The sequence below is a fragment of the Erpetoichthys calabaricus genome, chromosome 17 (genome assembly GCF_900747795.2).
Source record: "Erpetoichthys calabaricus chromosome 17, fErpCal1.3, whole genome shotgun sequence".
NCBI lineage: Eukaryota > Metazoa > Chordata > Cladistia > Polypteriformes > Polypteridae > Erpetoichthys > Erpetoichthys calabaricus.
Genome location: NC_041410.2, coordinates 6,597,584 through 6,616,041, shown reverse-complemented (window position 1 = coordinate 6,616,041; position 18,458 = coordinate 6,597,584). Strand labels below are relative to the sequence as shown.

Below are 18,458 nucleotides of genomic sequence, written 5' to 3'. Positions count from 1 at the left end.
AGTTAGAAATCTCAAGAAATGCAACCGAGATACCTAGATTCAAACGGAATCCCTTTTGTTTGCATGTGTTATCAACCTGTTTTTTTAATTTTTTGTGTAATGGTTTGCATTGAATTTCAGTAAAATCTTTAAAATAAAGACTGTTGGACTGTGGAGATTTTGTACAATGAGTCATACTAGTGCTGGGATGCCTTCCTGGTAGCTGCATTTGAGCTATTTTGATAGATAGACAGACAGATAGATGAAAGGCACTGTATGATAGATAGATAGATAGATAGATAGATAGATAGATAGATAGATAGATAGATAGATAGATAGATAGATAGATAGATAGATAGATAGATAGATAGATAGATAGATAGATAGATAGATAGATAGATAGATAGATAGATAGATAGATAGATGAAAGGCACTATATGATAGATAGATAGATAGATAGATAGATAGATAGATAGATAGATAGATAGATAGATAGATAGATAGATAGATAGATAGATAGATGAAAGGGCACTATATGATAGATAGATAGATAGATAGATAGATAGATAGATAGATAGATAGATAGATAGATAGATAGATAGATAGATAGATAGATAGATGAAAGGCACTATATGATAGATAGATAGATAGATAGATAGATAGATAGATAGATAGATAGATAGATAGATAGATAGATAGACGAAAGGCACTATATGATAGATAGATAGATGAAAGGCACTATATAATAGATAGATGAAAGGCACTATATAATAGATAGATAGATGAAAGGCACTGTATGATAGACAGATAGATGAAAGGCACTATATGATAGATAGATAGATGAAAGGCACTATTTGATAGATAGATAGATAGATAGATAGATAGATAGATAGATAGATAGATAGATAGATGAAAGGCACTATATGATAGATAGATAGATAGATAGATAGATGGATGAAAGGCACTATATGATAGATAGATAGATAGATAGATAGACGAAAGGCACTATATGATAGATAGATAGATGAAAGGCACTATATAATAGATAGATGAAAGGCACTATATAATAGATAGATAGATGAAAGGCACTGTATGATAGACAGATAGATGAAAGGCACTATATGATAGATAGATAGATGAAAGGCACTATATGATAGATAGATAGATAGATAGATAGATAGATAGATAGATAGATAGATAGATAGATAGATAGATGTGAAAGGCACTATATAACAGATTGCTAGATAGATAATTCTTTGCATTTATATAGCGCTTTTCTCACTACTGAAAGCGCTCAGCAATTGCAGGTTAAGTGCCTTGCTCAAGGGCCCAACAGAGCAGAGTCCCTATTGGCATTTACGGGATTCGAACCTGCAACCTTCCAATTGCCAGTGCAGATCCCTAGCCTCAGAGCCACCACTCTGAGATAGATAGATAGATAGATATGAAAGGCACTATATAACAGATTGCTAGATAGATATGAAAGACACTAAATGACAGTTAGATAGACAGACAGACAGACACTTGTATATATCCATCTCCTATAATCCTTACCTTATAAATAAATGGTGTTATTTGGTATATTGCAGCAAGTATGTTTGGGTTATTTGCTGAAAACAGTCTATCACCAAGTCTGAATCACTACACTGAATAATGAAAGTTATTAAATGTATATTTATTTTTGCTGATTTATGAACCGCCAACATAAATTATGTTGATTTTTTCTTGTTTCTGGTACCCTGGATGGAAAGTGACACACACACACTCACACGCACACACTACAGCATTAAAACCAACAATAAAACAAATTATGACGTATATTATTTTTAACGTGTTCCCTTAGTATGCAGCAGTGCATTCTGGTACAATCCCAAAGCCCAGCGTGCAGTGATGCAGTGTGAACGGGGCCAGTGTGTGAGGTATGCCTCACCTTTCTTTCAGTTCTTTCCTTGTCAAAGCTAAGGAGACTCAGGCTGTGAAGTTTGAAAGAAGGGGGGCTGCAACAAAAAAACATATCTGCAGGTTAGTTCCATTTAAAAATTGATAATGTCACCTTAAAATATTTTTAACAATAAGTCTGTCTAAGGATTTTTAGTGTAATCTAGCAATGCAGATGCACTTACAAGGTTGAACTCTGCGTCCCTGGATTTGGCCTACTTCCTGCTAGGCTGAAAGAACTTGGGACATTTTACTTCATTTCCCTTTAATGAACCAACCACAGAGATCGACATTTCACAGGAATGTATAGTTTGTAACTCTCAAGAAGAAAAGGTCTATTCAAAATGAAGTGCACGTTTTTGAACTGTAACATTCTCAAACTCACTTAATCCAGTTTAAGGTTGAGGGCAGCATGAGGTGTAAGACAGGAAGTGACCCTGAAGAAGGTACCACTCCACGTCAGGGTCCGCTTATGGGGTCAGTGTAGAGTTGCCTGTTTTTCTAACACACAGTTAGACATCTTATGCTAAATCTCTCAAACTATTGCTCCACATTTCTGCTACATGGCCACTGGAGAGTAACCAGATTAGTAAAAGTGTTTAAGAAGGGAGTTTGATTGCTGCATGCCAACGAACACAAAATGACATTCTCTAACCAGATTTATCCATTTGAGGGTTGTGAGAGACCACCGTCTATCCTGGCAGCAGCTGATATTAGTAATGTACCCATAATGCAAAGCAGGACCCACGCATGGACACAGCTACAGTACATTCACAGAGGGCCAAACTGGTATCTCCAATTAACATACCCTGAAGGTCTTGGAAGGATATGGAATAAAAAATGGAGCATTAAATGGAAAAAATAACTCAGACACGGTGGTGAACATGGAAACTCCAAACTGACAGTGGCCAGGCGTGAGATTTAAACCCAAGACACTGTGGTAACAAAACAATACAATTTAACTGTTGGATGTGCAAACACAAATAAGGAGAAGTATTTTTCCAGTAATCAGCCTTTAGCCACGTTTCCTGTAAAACGGTATTATAATTTGATGTGTCAAAATTTATTCAAAGAGACTCCCTCAATACTTCACAAATCTGGCAGCAATATAATTCTGTCTGATGTACAAATGTAGATAACAGCTTGTCTATCTACTCAAACTGCCCCTCTATAAAAAATTTTTTGGGATAGGGACTTTGAGTCAGGCAGAGCTCCCAGAATATTTGGATTGAAATATCAACTTGGTCCAAGTGGGAGTTATAACGTCTTTAAAGAGTATGAATTATCCCTAATTCACTGGGGATTTTGTGCAGTTGGCGTAGTCGGCAGGATCCACAACACTCTGTTGATGGACAGTGGCTGAATTACATAATATACAGAAGTGGAACCTCTTTTGAATATTTCCTTATTGTTCAACCTTCAACAGAGTATTGTAAACGAGGTCCAACAGATAAGACATGTCAGGATTGGGAGAGATGGACCCCATTTAATGAGGATTCTATAACAAGGCAGCACTAGCCATAGAACCACTGTGTTGCTGAGTTCCTAGAAAAGAAGAACTTCTTCACACAGAGAACTGTTTAAATATGGAAAAAAAATTACAATGTAGTTAGTAAATCTTCCGCTCTCTGGGATATTTTGCAAAGGTTTTATGAATACAGAATAACAAACAGTAGCAGTCCACAAGAACCGTACTCATCAATACTTTTATCTCCTTCAGTACTAACAGTCTGGTTACAGTGGCTGCTGTTACTTGTTGCATAAAAAGATCCTAATCATAATTTTGACTTGCCATGTCCCTCGTGTGGCGTATAGCATGCCGCACTTTGAATGTTTATGATTTTAGGGGTGTATGCTTCATTTTGAATAGCCTTCATTCTTTACACGCATCAACAGAAATACAAATCAACTGCAAAAAAGGCAAATATTTATTTAACATAAAAAGCACTGACACAAATATTATAAAATGCACACACTCTACTTAAAATAAATCATCTATTATCATAATTTAGGATTTCTTTGACACACATTTTGTACTCAAGATGACATCATTTTCAAATACATATTACAAAAAAATATACAAGGATTCTTGACTTACAAATAAAGTGCAATCGTACTCAGAAAGGGCCCATTGTTTCTAAAATATACTAGAATAGCACATTTCAAGTAAACCTCCTCCAGATTAAGTGAACTTCAAAATGATAGGAAGCTCCTCGTGTGCCTGTCACCCTAACAGTAACACAAAGCATGGCTCCCCTATGGTTGGTACAATCTCTGCCCTGCAGCACTACTCTACGGGATATGCGAGAACCTGGCATTTCCTTTCAGACTTGGCAACGCAGCTTTGTCTCTCCCAGACGTCAAGTCTCAGAATGGGAAATTTTGTTTTTTTTTGGGGGGGTTAGGACAGGGTTGGGAGGAGAGCAGTTGAAAATTAGCCGGAATTGAAATTGTTTTCGGATTCCAATTCAGTAGAGTTGAGCTTGATTAGAAAACTGAGCAAATCGTAGATCTGAAAGGAAATTAGAGAAATATAAATAACTCAGGGAGTACTCTGGAGGGTCATGTGCTTTTTCTTTCTGAGCCCCAGTGGCTTTATTGTAAGTGAAAGCAATATAAAAAGCCTTCGCTATGCAAATACCCTCTTTTATTTTTATTGGCAAAACCTAAATCCTGTCCTTCTGGATCTAACTACTTCAGCCTAGCAGGTTAGGAGTTCAGACATCTGACAGTAAAAACTGCAAATCAAGAAGTGTGGTCACCTCTACTTTCCGTTACTCACCTGTTACTAACATCGTTCTTGGGCTTGGATTTTGGGACAGCCACCTGAATGAGGATATCAAGAGAGGAAAAAAAAAGATTTAGAAAGTGTGGTGGTCACAACTGTGTGAATTGTCCAACAGATGAACATACATTTGTTTTTCAAAGTTATTAAAGACAAAACTCTCGGTATACCGGTTAACCTACATCCCTGTCCCTCACCTATGGTTATGAGGTGTGGGTAACGGCTGAAAGAATACAAGAGTCAGAAAGGAGGTCTCTTCAGAGTCACTTCATGAAAGAGTGAGGTGGGCAGCAATTCGGGAGAACCTCAGAGAAGAGTTGCTGCTGTTCGGAATCGAGAGGAGGCATAATAATCTTATATGTAAACGTTTACATGTGGAAGTGTGTGTGTCTGTCTGTCCAGAAGTGAGAGGTGGAGTCGGGGTAAGGGCTCCACCTCCGAGGTAACAAGCGAGGCAGCCATGTCCGCAAAACGAAACCTCCAAAGAAAGAGTCACTCGCTTATCCGCTATTACAGAAGCGTGGTGAGCACATCGGCAAAACGGTATCCCTTTTAATTTTTACTCCCGCAGCTAATACACAAGCAAAGCGAGTACGTCGGTAAAACGAAATCTGCAATGAAAGACAAAGTCGCTCAGCCACTAAGGCAACAAACGATTCGAGCACGTCAGCAAAACGAAAGAGATGCCCAGAATAGTTCTTCAATTACCTGACATCTCAACATTTCAATTTTTTTCTGACGATTTCAACAGTTACTAGGACCCTGTGCGGCTTACACACCTAGTAATAATAATAATTATTATACAGGGTGAGTCAAAATTATGTTAACATTTGAATGGCAGAAACAATTTATTCACAAAACATACTTTGTATGTACAAGATGTTTTAGAGGAATGTCTCAACCTGTTCGCCATCATGTCCAACACACAAAAACCAACAACACCATTTAAAGCCCAGACACATATTTTGCAGGGAACAGATGATACCCGTGTCTGTGTGGGTTTCCTCCGGGTGCTCCAGTTTCCTCCCACTGTCCAAAGACATGCAGGCTAGGTGCACTGGCGATCCTAAATTGTCCCTAGTGTGTGCTCTGCTGTGGGCTGGCGCCCTGCACAGGAATTGTTTCCTGCCTTGCGCCCTGTGTTGGCTGGGATTGGCTCCAGCAGACCCCCGTGACCCTGTAGTTAGTATATAGCGGGTTGGATAATGGATGGATGGATAGATGATACCACAGTCCGTATTCTGTCCTTCAGGTCATTGATATCACAAACTTTTCTGCTATACACGCCATACCCGATAACCAGGGTGTCAAATCAGGGGAGTGTGGAGGACATGGCAGCTGTCCACCACGACTTATCCATCGACCTGGAAAAGTTTGGTCGAGATTAAAACAATCCATTAGTATTAACATAATTTTTACTCACTCTGTAATAATAATAATACATTTTATTTATATAGCACCTTTCCCATGCTCAATGTTGTAAGGATACCCCCCGGCGGCTCCCCTTGGAGCTTCTCTGGGCAAAATCGCATGGACAGAGACCGTGTGGCAGCAGACCCAGGGACAACATCTCTTCGCTGACTTGGGAACAACTAAAAGTTCATTAGGAAGAGCTGGACTCTCTAGCTGAAGGCAGGGAAATGTGTGGGTTCACCGGATTGGCCTGCTCCAATCCTCACCTCAAAAATATGAGAATATTTAGATAAGCTTAAAAAAATGTCACTTTTAAATTTCTTATAATAAAACATTATCATAATGGAGATTATCACTGCTATCTCATGACTCGGAGGTCCTAGCTCAAATCCTGCCCATGTCACTGCTTATGTGGAGCTTGCACTTCTCCTCAAGTCTATGGAGCTGCTCCATGCAGCTTATGTTAACTGGTGACTCTAAATCTGGCCCCATGTGATTCGTGGTGGGTGTGTGCTCGAGTGTGCCTGCGATAGACTAGGCGGGGTCCCGCTTTGCACTCAGAACTGCTAGGACAGAAACTGGACACCATCAACCAGAAAAGTTAGAGTGAAAATGATAAACTGGATGGATAAACGAGTAATTATAAAATACACTACTGTGGCAAAACATTATAAACCCCTTCCCTAATATGCTGTTGCATCTCAGTGCCAAAACAGCTTTGACCTGCCGAGGCACAGACTCTACAAGACCTCCTAAGGTGTCCTGTGAGATCTGACACATGGATGTCAGCAGATCCTCTAATTCCTGTAAGTTGTCTGGTGGATCCCCTGCAGATCAGACTGGTTGTTACTACACATCCCACTGATGCTCAATTGGATTGAGATCTGGTCAATTTGGAGGCCAAGGCAACACCTAGAACTCTTAAATATGTTCATCAAACCATTCCTGAAGAATCTGTGCATTGTGGCAGGGAGCAAAAATCTACGGAAAGATGCCACATACTATAGTCTACAACAATGTTTCATTGTTTAGGAAGGTAATATTTGTCACATTAATGTCCATATGAATACCCAAAGCATCACACAACCTCCATGGACTTGTCTTCCTCCCACAGTGTTTCCTGGTAGCATCTCCTCCCCATGTAATTGATGCACATGCACCTTTGATGTCCACATGATACAACAGAAAACAAGATTCATCAGACCAGGTGACCTTCTTTCGCTGATCCAAGGTCCATTTCTGACAGTGATGTGCCCACTGTAGTCGCTTCGACGGTTGATAGGGGTTAACAAGGGCACTTGGACTGGCTTGTGGCTACACTGTCCCAAATGCAGTAGGGTTCAAGGCACTCTAATCACCATCATTCAAACTATCTCTGCTTTGTGCCACAGTAATCCTTCTATCCATCTTACTAACCAAAGGTTGTGAACTGGATATGGACGCAGGGCGCTGGGCACATCGAGGCGCATGCGCACTGCCGCACAGCAGCGCATCACACGGTGTAAACCGGATATGGACGCAGGGCTGAACTTGCTGTGCTCCACTCTGCCAACGGTCGGTGTCAGCAAAGGCAACGGAATCACGTCTCCAGAAAATGAGACCGCTTTACTGCAGATGTGCGTATGTAATTAAATGACATGTCCCCAGACGCACCCACCCTCCATGATATGTCATCCATCCAGATATCGGACGGAACAGAAACTGATTGCCATTCTTGGATATCCGATTCGCTGGCGAATCGCGGGCTTACTAGTTGGTTCATACCAAACAAGATATTCCCTTGTTCACCTCTTGCATCAATGTGTTTAGGCCACCTAATACCCTGTTGGTAGTTTGTGGTTGTTCCCTTCTCAGACCACTCTAGGTACTCACCACAGCTGCCATGCCATTTCGGAAATGCCTAGACCTACTCAACTGGCCATAACACTTTGGCACTAATCCAAGTCACTCAAGTCTTTACATCGGCCCACATCTTCTGCACACAACATGTCAACCACGAATAACTACGGTCAGCTTATAGTCTAATATATCCATGATCTTGTCACGCACAGTTCTTGCGAGATAGTGAACATCATGAGTGCTCAGAATTTTTTGGCTCATCAGTTTAAGGAAAAATGGTGGTTAGTAGTGCAGCCTCACAGACGCAGGAGAGGGAGAATCATATCGTGGCCAGGTCTCCGTCTGTGCAGAGTTTGCACATTCTCTCAAAGTTACCATAGGTTCCTCAGAGAAGTGCATGCTAAGTGACTCAGTAACAATAAACTGGTGTGACAACGTGTGTGTGTGTGTGTGTGTGTGTGTGTGTGTGTGTGTGTGTGTGTGTGTGTGTGTGTGTGTGTGCCCTGAGATGGACATTAAAGAGTTAGTTGGTTTCTATCTTGCGCCCCCTTGCTGCCAGAACAGACTCTAGCGAACAATGGTGGTGAACAGGTTTGGAAAATCAGATGACTGGATAACAATACAACACAATGTAGTACAATACACAATCCTTTGACACTGTTTTAAAATAATTCAGTTTATAAAATGAATAATCATTATGAATCCTTCTTTCATTAATTTACTGAACCTTGTATTTCAGGGTCCTTGAGTGACTTATGCCCATTTTACTCAAACTCTGCACTGTTGCCCACGGCAATTCGGATAATTGTCATATAATTTTATATTGGTGTCTGCAATTATTTTCATGTTATCTTTGTCACAGTCACACAGCTTACATTTAATTTCCTTTTTTTAATTCCATTTTGCTTATTTCTGATTCTTTATCATTGTTTATGGTAATTTTGTTGTTTATTATTTAACGAATTATGTACTGTATATGTCAGTTTTGTTTATATTACTTTCCATGTGCTTAAATTTGTTCTGCCATGTCCCTTGTGTTTTGCGGGTGGTTCATAAAGAGCCAGGGCCACCAGTCAATCTCGAAGCCTTAAAAGGGCTCATGGGAACTGCAGTCCATCCATGGTGGTGCACCGTATGTGCTAAGTAGTTGGTAAGTTTTTCCTTTTTGCTGCTGCTTATTCTTTGTACTTACTGGCTTTTTGACTCTTTTGATTATGTTTTTAGAATTGTGATTTCTGGTTATTATTTTGGGACTTGTCTGCTTAGGACTGTTTTGTTGGCAAATCCTTTTTTCATCCTTTTTTACACTTTTGATATTAAATTCTCCTTTTACAAAAATTTTGTGTTGCCTTGCACTGTGCTAGCCAGGGGTTGATGGTTTTTCCCCCACATAGTAGGGCACTTTGTATGTATTTTGGAACATTTCAGAGAATATTTTTGAACATTAGGAGTAAGCACATTTTAGCATGATGTAGGCCCAAGCCAGTCACTCAAATGAAAGACAGGGTGCCTTTTTGTGTACCTCCTCTGGGCAGGGTGGAGGGATTCAGGCCTGCTTCCCTGGCTATTTTTGAAGACTTCTTACCTTTTTGGCTATTTCAGGTGAGTGGATCACAACACATACATGATCTAGTATGTCTTACAAATAAACATTTATACATAGTGAATTTACATTTTATCCAGCTCGTGATGTTTGTGAACATTTAAACAGTCCGCTTCAATCAGAAGGAAGGCAATACTCACAGGCGGAAGTGTCAAGGGATCGATAACCAACCACTTTTCGGTGACACTCTCTAACTGCTGGCCCCCAAGAGGCTCCCGAATGCACACCACAACGTCCAGTTTTCCTCCCGTTGGCTTCCTTCCTTCTAATAACTGAACAAAAGAGGAAAAAGATACTGAAGAGCACCGTTCATCACAAAAAACAGAAGCACCGTAGGTGTTCCCAAAGTACACACACCTCAACAATTTCCCTTATCTCACATTTGGATTCCAGTCCATCCAGTTTAAGCTGGCCAGTGCCCACAACACGGTCATTCTTGAAAAGGCCCCTGGAAAATGGATAAAGAAAGAAAATAAACAAGGCCCAGAAATAAAATGCAGTAATCAGTTTTAAATACAGCTTTCTTCCCCAATGTACAATATGATTTATTTACAAGAAAAAACCCAAATGGACAAAACTGACGTAAAAAGCCTGAGACCACCACCTTACACTATTTACTAGCCAGAAACAATCTAATGAGGTTACGGACATAAAGAATATGGCGATTTAAGAAATTCTTATTTGTTTGGATATTCACTTAATCGAGAGATGAATGAACTGCTACAAGGAAATCATTTTACAAATGTACAAATTAGACAGACAGGAAAGACACTACATGAACTGTAGAAAATAGAAATATATCAAAGGCATTATATAATAGATAGACAGATGGATAGACAGACAGAGAGACAGATGTGAAAGGCACTACATGACAGACAGACATGAAAGGCACTATAGATAGATATAAAGGGCACTATATTATAGATAGATACATAGATAGATAGATAGATAGATAGATAGATAGATAGATAGATAGATAGATAGATAGATAGACAGATAGATAGATAGATAGATAGATAGATGTGAAAGGCACTATATAATAGATAGATAGATAGATAGATAGATAGATAGATAGATAGATAGATAGATAGATGTGAAAGGCACTATATAATAGATAGATAGATAGATAGATAGATAGATAGATAGATAGATAGATAGATAGATAGATAGATAGATAGATAGATGTGAAAGGCACTATATAATAGATAGATAGATGTGAAAGGCACTATAGATAGATAGATATAAAGGGCACCATATTGATAGATATATAGATAGATAGATCCTACTCCCTTTCCCATGGCCTCCTGGCCAGATAAGGAAGAGCTGTGATATTCCCCTGCCATGCCAGGGCATGGACACAGAAAGATGCTGCGGTAGCACCTACACCTGGGTTGACGTCCCAGCAACCAAAGGAGGACACACTGATTGGGAATGGGCAGCTGGAACATCGGGACAGCTATTGACTGTCTGCTATGGGCAGAAAGTTCCCCTGTACACTGGGTGGCAGCATCCCATCTGGCAGGTCCCAGTATAGATGCCCACAGAGCAGCATGGCAGTAGTGCTTCCAGAGGCCTGCCCTGCAGGGACCTGTGAGGGCCACCAGGGGAAACTGTTGGATACTGACGGCACAAGGACTTTTGGGTTCCTGCCTAACCCAGAAGTGCTTCCTGAAGGCAATAGACTAAGCTCAGCTAGTACTCCCAGGTCTGAAGTTAAAAGACAGCCCTATACTTGGCCCAGGGAGTCAGGAGGAAGAGAACAAGACTTGTTGAAAAGAGTGGAAGAAAGTGGGACATACACAGGAAGACAAACTGTGGACTGTTCCACTGTATATTGTGAAGAGAAGCCTGTTGAGAGATATTTCCTTATTAATAAACTATTATGTGAACCTGGGACTTGGTGATATGTAGTTGTGTCTGGGGTTTGGGGTGCTGCTATGCCCTCTACTGGTCACAACAGACAGAGACAGACAGACAGACAGATTTGAAAGGAATGATAGATAGATAGATAGATAGATAGATAGATAGATAGATAGATAGATAGATAGATAGATAGATGCTATATAAAACAGATATTTACACAAGGCGCTATATACTATAGATAAATATGAAAGGCATGATCTATCAGACAGATAGATATGAAATATCTTTTATAATAACCAGATATGAAAGGCACTAAAGACAAGGGTTCATTCATAGATAGATAGATCATATAGACCATAAGGATTAAAAAAGAACAAAATTTAAAACTTCTGACTTGGCAGTCTCAGTCCCAGTGAGGCGCTATACAGGTGTACTGCTGTTAGTATAAAGGAGTTCCCTCCTCTTGACACACTTTTGCTGAATGACTCATTGGCTGAAAAGTCCTCAGGGTTGGTGTGTCAGATAGTGGACGTGAAGCATTGCTCATAAAGGCATTCCGTTTTGTTTACATTCTCTTTTCTTGCGACTACCTCCAGGGGGTTCAGATTAGACACAGCAGTTGCCCCCATCACCCTTAAGACACACTCTGCACAACTACATGATCAGTAAAATTCATACCCCTTGTGAACAACTTCAAACTTGATTCCTTTCGACTGCACCACTCTCTTCAAGGCTCTGTGCCCACGGATTATATTCAGCTTGAATTGCTCCCTGAACTCTGTGAAGATTGAGAGATGGCAGTTAAATGAACACGAAATAAAGTGACTTATACTGTAGAATCATTTACACATGCACTGCTGTTGGCGCATTGCTACCTGGGTTGTTTGTATTCCTTATAGTGTTCGTCTTATCACGCTGAGCTTCCTCCTACAAGGTACATCAGGCACAAAACATAAAAACATTGGATGAACTCCACCATAGAAGATTAAAATTAAATATTGGCAGCAGACAGGTAAGGTTCAATTATAGTGTGAGAACAACTGAGTAAAAGACAGCAAAGAGGACACATGAAAGGTATTGAACTCAATTCATTATAGTCTTATTTAGCATTCTTAGCTGCCTAAAGCCTCACAACAGTAACATGTGCACTTCAGACTTGTAGATTTTATTTTAAACAAATACATTGGTCACGTTGGACCATCCATCTATGCTCAATAACCCAGAATGACAATGTGAAAATGTTTTGCAAATTGTTAAAAATCAAAAACTGTAATCTCTCATTCACAGACGTATTCAGACCCTCAGAATTTGTGCCAAAATCTGTGCTGTAGGTCTTTTCACGCCCACACTAAGCTCAGAACACACAGCTGGTCAACTTACTACTACATCACGAGAAGGAAATATTAAACTTTTTTTTTTGAGTCGACTCCCAAAGTCATGTAAATGCTTTCTCATTTTAAACAGACATTACTTTCATCTTGATTTTACAACTTACTAACAGATTAACGTTCTCTGTGCTTTCCATACTTGTGTGAATGTTATGCGAGGTGCCACAAAAGAAGGCACCGCTGAGTAGTTATTTAACAAAATGCAGCTCCTCAACACAAGGTCGTCTTATCTTATTTTAAATCCATCTCAGTGTCCAGCATATACAACCTTTGGAACAGATAGCAGATGCTGTATAAACAACACTTGGTCTACCACCAGAATGTCCCAAAGGCAAAATAAAATACAACATTCAGCTCCTTCACAAAGTCTTCAGAGCCTTTTGCTGTTTTCACATTTTGTTTTCTTGAAGCCTTGTGCTAAAATCATTCAAATTCATCAAGCAACACTCAATACCCCAAAATGACAAAGTGGAAACTGGATTAAAAATAAAAAACTGACATCGCACCTCCTAACTGGAAAGGATTTCACTTCAGCTTGGGGTGAGGATTGTACAGGTGACATCACTACAGGACCGAATCAAGATACTCAGTCGAACAATGCTAAACACCTTGGCACAAATTTTGAAATTAGCAGCGGTAGCAGAGAGCCAAGGTGCTTACCTGGCTGGGACGCTGCGACGATGGAAAGACTCGGGGAAAGAGTATTTTCAAGACTGTTTCTCCACCGGACCGACTGAGGGCAGCCCCCTTGAATTCCAGCAGGGCCATGGGACATTAGCATAGGAGCTGAACCCTGTTGGCGCCTGTGGCCACTGCCAGGGGGCACTTGGATGTTTGCAGGGCCCTACTTGGCAGCACTTCCGCCACACCCAGAAGTGCTGACTGAAGAAGCTTGTTAGGCACCTGGAGTCCTTCCAGGTACCCTATAAAAAGGGGCCAGTCGCCAGAATTCATCGGTCAGAGTTGGGGGGAAGAGGACAAAGCCTGTGTGGGGGACTGAAGGCGGCATCAAAGGGACTGTACTTTATTGCTTTGCTGTATGGTATTGTGCTATGGGGAGCAGAGAAACGCTCTCCCCAGCTGTAAATAAAACCCTGTGCTGTGGGAGAACTTGTGTATAAGCCTGTCTGTGTTGGGGTTAGGGCGGCTGTACTCCTCTCAGGACCACCCAAAAAAGACATCAATCGACTGCAACGAGTGCAGAATGCAACTGCCAGAATCTTAACTAGGAAAAGAAAATCCAAGCACATCGCTCCAGTTTTGATGTCACTACACTGGTTACCTGTGCCATTTACAACTGACTTTACAATACTGCTTACGGTGTACAAAGCCTTAATTTATCTGCTCCAGGCCTTTCACCTTCCACTCCAAATCGTAACCTCAGATCTTCAAATGAGGGTCTTCTTAGAATTCCAAGAGCTAAACTTAAAAGAAGTGGTGAGGCGGGCAGCCTTCTGCTGTTACGCACCTAAAATCTGAAATAGCTTAACGGTAGAAATTTGCCAGGCTAATACACTGGAGCACTTTAAAAAAAACTGCTAAAAACACATTATTTTAACATGGCTTTCTCATAGCTTCATTTTAGTGTAACCCTGATATTCTGTATTTTTTTTTTTCAAGGCTCCGAAATCCGTACCAACCCCTTCTTTCTCTGTTGTTTTTTTTCCGTTGTTATGTGGTGTCGATCTGCGCCCCCACCACCTGATCAAAGCACCGTGCAGTCCTTACATTGATGGATTGCAGGCCAGAGGTCCACATGACCGTCATCATCTAATTCTTCCAAGTGAAGCCTGAAAACCATGAGGACTGATTTGGATCATTGTTAGGTGGAACGCCCAGTTGGGGGCTGAGTGGGTGATCTTGTGGCCCTCTGCCCTCCAACCCTCGGGAGTTTTGTTTTTTCTGTCCTCCCTGGTCATCAGACCTTACTTTATTCTTTGTTAATTAGTATTGTCTAATTTTATTCTTATATATTTTTTCTTCATCTTATAAAGCACTTTAAGCTACATCATTTATACAGTGCATCTTGAAAGTATTCACAGCACATCACTTTTTCCACATTTTGTTACGTTTCAGCCTTATTCCAAAATGGATTAAATTCATTTTTTTCCTCAGAATTCTACACACAACACCCCATAATGACAACGTGAAAAAAGTTTACTTGAGATTTTTGCAAATTTATTAAAAATAAAAAAATTGAGAAATCACATGTACATAAGTATTCACAGCCTTTGCCATGAAGCTCAAAATTGAGCTCCGGTGCATCCTGTTTCCCCTGATCATCCTTGAGATGTTTCTGTAGCTTCATTGGAGACCACCTGTGGTAAATTCAGTTGACTGGACCTGATTTGGAAAGGCACACACCTGTCTATAGAAGGTCCCACAGTTGACAGTTCATATCAGAGCACAAACCAAGCATGAAGTCAAAGTAATTGTCTGTAGACCTCTGAGACAGGATTGTCTCGAGGCACAAATCTGGGGAAGGTTACAGAAAAATTTCTGCTGCTTTGAAGGTCCCAATGAGCACAGTGGCCTCCATCATCCGTAAGTGGAAGAAGTTCGAAACCACCAGGACTCTTCCTAGAGCTGGCCGGCGATCTAAACTGAGCGATCGGGGGAGAAGGGCCTTAGTCAGGGAGGTGACCAAGAACCCGATGGTCACTCTGTCAGAACTCCTCTGTGGAGAGAGGAGAACCTTCCAGAAGGACAACCATCTCTGCAGCAATCCACCAATCAGGCCTCTATGGTAGAGTGGTCAGATGGAAGCCACTCCTTAGTAAAAGGCACATGGCAGCCCGCCTGGAGTTTGCCAAAAGGCACCTGAAGGACTCTCAGACCATGAGAAAGAAAATTCTCTGGTCTGATGAGACAAAGATTGAACTCTTTGGTGTGAATGCCAGGCGTCACGTTTGGAGGAAACCAGGCACCGCTCATCACCAGGCCAATAACATCCCTACAGTGAAGCATGGTGGTGGCAGCATCATGCTGTGGGGATGTTTTTCAGTGGCGGGGACTGGGAGACTAGTCAGGATAAAGGGAAACATGACTGCAGCAATGTACAGAGACATCCTGGACGAAAACCTGCTCCAGAGTGCTCTTGACCTCAGACTGTGGCAACGGTTCATCTTTCAGCAGGACAACGACCCTCAGCACACAGCCAAGATATCAAAGGAGTGGCTTCAGGACAACTCTGTGAATGTCCTTGAGTGGCCCAGCCAGAGCTCAGACTTGAATCCGATTGAACATCTCTGGAGAGATCTTAAAATGGCTGTGCACCGACGCTTCCCATCCAACCTGATGGAGCTTGAGAGGTGCTGCAAAGAGGAATGGGCGAAACTGGCCAAGGATAGGTGTGCCAAGCTTGTGGCATCATATTCAACAAGACTTGAGGCTGGAATTGCTGCCAAAGGTGCATCGACAAAGTATTGAGCAAAGGCTGTGAATACTTATGGACATGGAATTTCTCAGTTTTTTTTTTATTTTTAATAAATTTGCAAAAACCTCAAGTAAACTTTTTTCACGTTGTCATTATGGGGTGTTGTGTGTAGAATTCTGAGGAAAAAAATGAATTTAATCCATTTTGGAATAAGGCTGTAACATAACAAAATGTGGAAAAAGTGATGCGTTGTGAATACTTTCCAGATGCACTGTATGAACACGTGCTCAACAAATACAGTGGAACCTCAGGTCACGAATATCTCGCACCACGTACAAATCGGGTTACGACCAAAAAGTTCGCCAAACTTTTACATCTGTTCACGACCACACACTCGGGTGACAAACAAGCCAGTTTCCCTTCCGGTTCGTACGCGCTGATGATTTCCGCACATGTTCAGTGTCTCCCTGTGCATTCTCTGTGAGCGAGAGACAGAGAGAGAGAGCGAGCGAGAGAGCCCAAGCAGAAGAAGTAAGTAAACATTTATAGTTTACTATTACACTGTGTATTCTATGGTATAATTAACTATTTGTGTGCTTAAAAATCTTTAAAAAAAATATATATTTACATACAGCTCACAGGGTCCGGAACGGATTAATTGTATTTACATACAATCCTATGGGGGAAATTACTTCGGGTCATGACCTTTTGGAACGAATTACGGTCGTGACCCGAGGTTCCACTGTAAATGTTGTTGTGGTTGTATGCGCCCAGGCACCACACAACATTATCACCTCTCATCTAGGGCTGATTCCTGCCTTGCAGCAGATGCTTCAAGATGATGTTTCTTCCACCCTTAATCCTGAATTGGATTAAACCAAGTTTGAAAATGTTAAAAGAGATCCTTAAGTTTAAATGTACAATTTTGTGAATAACATTCGTTATTAAATTCAGGGTACATCTTGCAAAGTGGAGTGCATTTAAAATGGAAACCACGCGGCAGTAACTCATGGTGAATGTGGAGTAAATTCAGAAGTTGTGCAGTTGAAGCACAAATCTTGACAACCATTGGGAAGCATCCTAGCCTGAAGGACTGAGTGGGCTCTTCTTAATTTGGGGGGGGTGGGGGGGGGGGGGTGGGGGGTTCCAAATTGCAGGCAAAGCAGTAATTACATTTTTCTACTACATTTCATGGACGCAGGTAATGCTTAAAATTAGGAAGACAGCTTGACATTCTTACCAAATGATAATATACCATACCGTACTACATTGTAATGAAGTGTGATAGAAAAAAAGCAGGTTACCGATGAAGGGAAGGGGAACTCAAAACGAACGAAGGCATCCAAATCATTTGGTGAGACCCCTGAATACAAAGAGAAAAAAAGAAACAAAATGAAGCACAGTAATGTCCAAGCTCGATGTAGGACTTCTTAAAGTGTAACCTTTTTTGAATTATTTTTCACACTGTAGTATCATAAGCTCCTAGAAAGCTTCACTCTTCTAGTTCATACTCTCAGATGTTGAAGAATGGCAATTTTCTGTTCTTGTACTGTTTTAAGTGAGCCTGTCTGTGCGCACTTGGTGAACCCACCGTTGTCTTTTAGGGCTAGTATCTCAAGATCTCAAGGTAACTTGGCATCACATCTTATTCAGCGTTTATCTGTTTTTAACTTGACAATATTTGTTTTTCATCATTACTCTTGCACAGACGAGTTTTTTTTTTTTTTTTTTAAGGATGGGAAGGTAGTTAAGTTTATTTATCATAAACAATGATTAACCAAAATGTTAAACAAATTCAACAGGCAACCAAAGTGCCCAGTTAAGTATAGAAACTAAAGCAGATCTTAATGATACTGTGAAAGAAAGGACAACATGCTGTGACTGACAAGTAAGCCCTCAGCTAAGCAAGAAAGCCAGATAAATTGAAAGGCATCCTTTTGGGTATTAAAAGGTGAATGTGATGAGAGGATCTAGAACTCTCTGTAACAAGACAGGGGTAAGTCCAGGAAAATCTCCCATCTCCCTTTCTCTCTTCACACTATACACAAACAATTTTAAGTGCAACGCAATATTTTTTATCATTTTCATTTCAGTTTTTGATTTACACATTCATTTTTCTGAACTTTCTTACCTGATTAGGATTTCTGTCGTGTTGGTTGAATTTTTGATATTTGATATACTTCACTAATCCCTGAGGGAAAATTGTCTTTTTGCAATAACTTTTGGGTTTAGTGAGAAACATTTTTTTTCTTGCATTCATATTTACCTTGAGGT

General features: G+C 40.7%; 1 protein-coding gene across 9 annotated transcripts in view; it reads right to left on the bottom strand.

The window, feature by feature from the left end:
* Nucleotides 1-18,458, bottom strand: part of cc2d1a (coiled-coil and C2 domain containing 1A) — a 96,773-nt gene that overhangs the window by 11,748 nt on the left and 66,567 nt on the right. For 8 of the 9 annotated variants that reach the window (XR_007933773.1, XR_007933774.1, XR_007933775.1 and 5 more), the window contains exons 18-25: nucleotides 18,451-18,458; nucleotides 17,489-17,547; nucleotides 12,296-12,347; nucleotides 12,099-12,198; nucleotides 9,915-10,005; nucleotides 9,698-9,829; nucleotides 4,700-4,743; nucleotides 1,910-1,976 (exon numbers count right to left, since the gene is read on the bottom strand). The exon at nucleotides 18,451-18,458 is cut by the window's right edge and continues 66 nt beyond it. Coding sequence is in view for 2 of the 9 variants with exons in the window: in XM_028822562.2 (XP_028678395.2) it covers nucleotides 1,910-1,976; nucleotides 4,700-4,743; nucleotides 9,698-9,829; nucleotides 9,915-10,005; nucleotides 12,099-12,198; nucleotides 12,296-12,347; nucleotides 17,489-17,547; nucleotides 18,451-18,458 (553 nt within the window). In the remaining 7 variants the exon portion in view is untranslated. Of the gene's footprint in view, nucleotides 1-1,909; nucleotides 1,977-4,297; nucleotides 4,430-4,699; nucleotides 4,744-9,697; nucleotides 9,830-9,914; nucleotides 10,006-12,098; nucleotides 12,199-12,295; nucleotides 12,348-17,488; nucleotides 17,548-18,450 lie in introns of those variants that run through there. The other variant, XM_028822564.2, reaches the window with a different exon arrangement.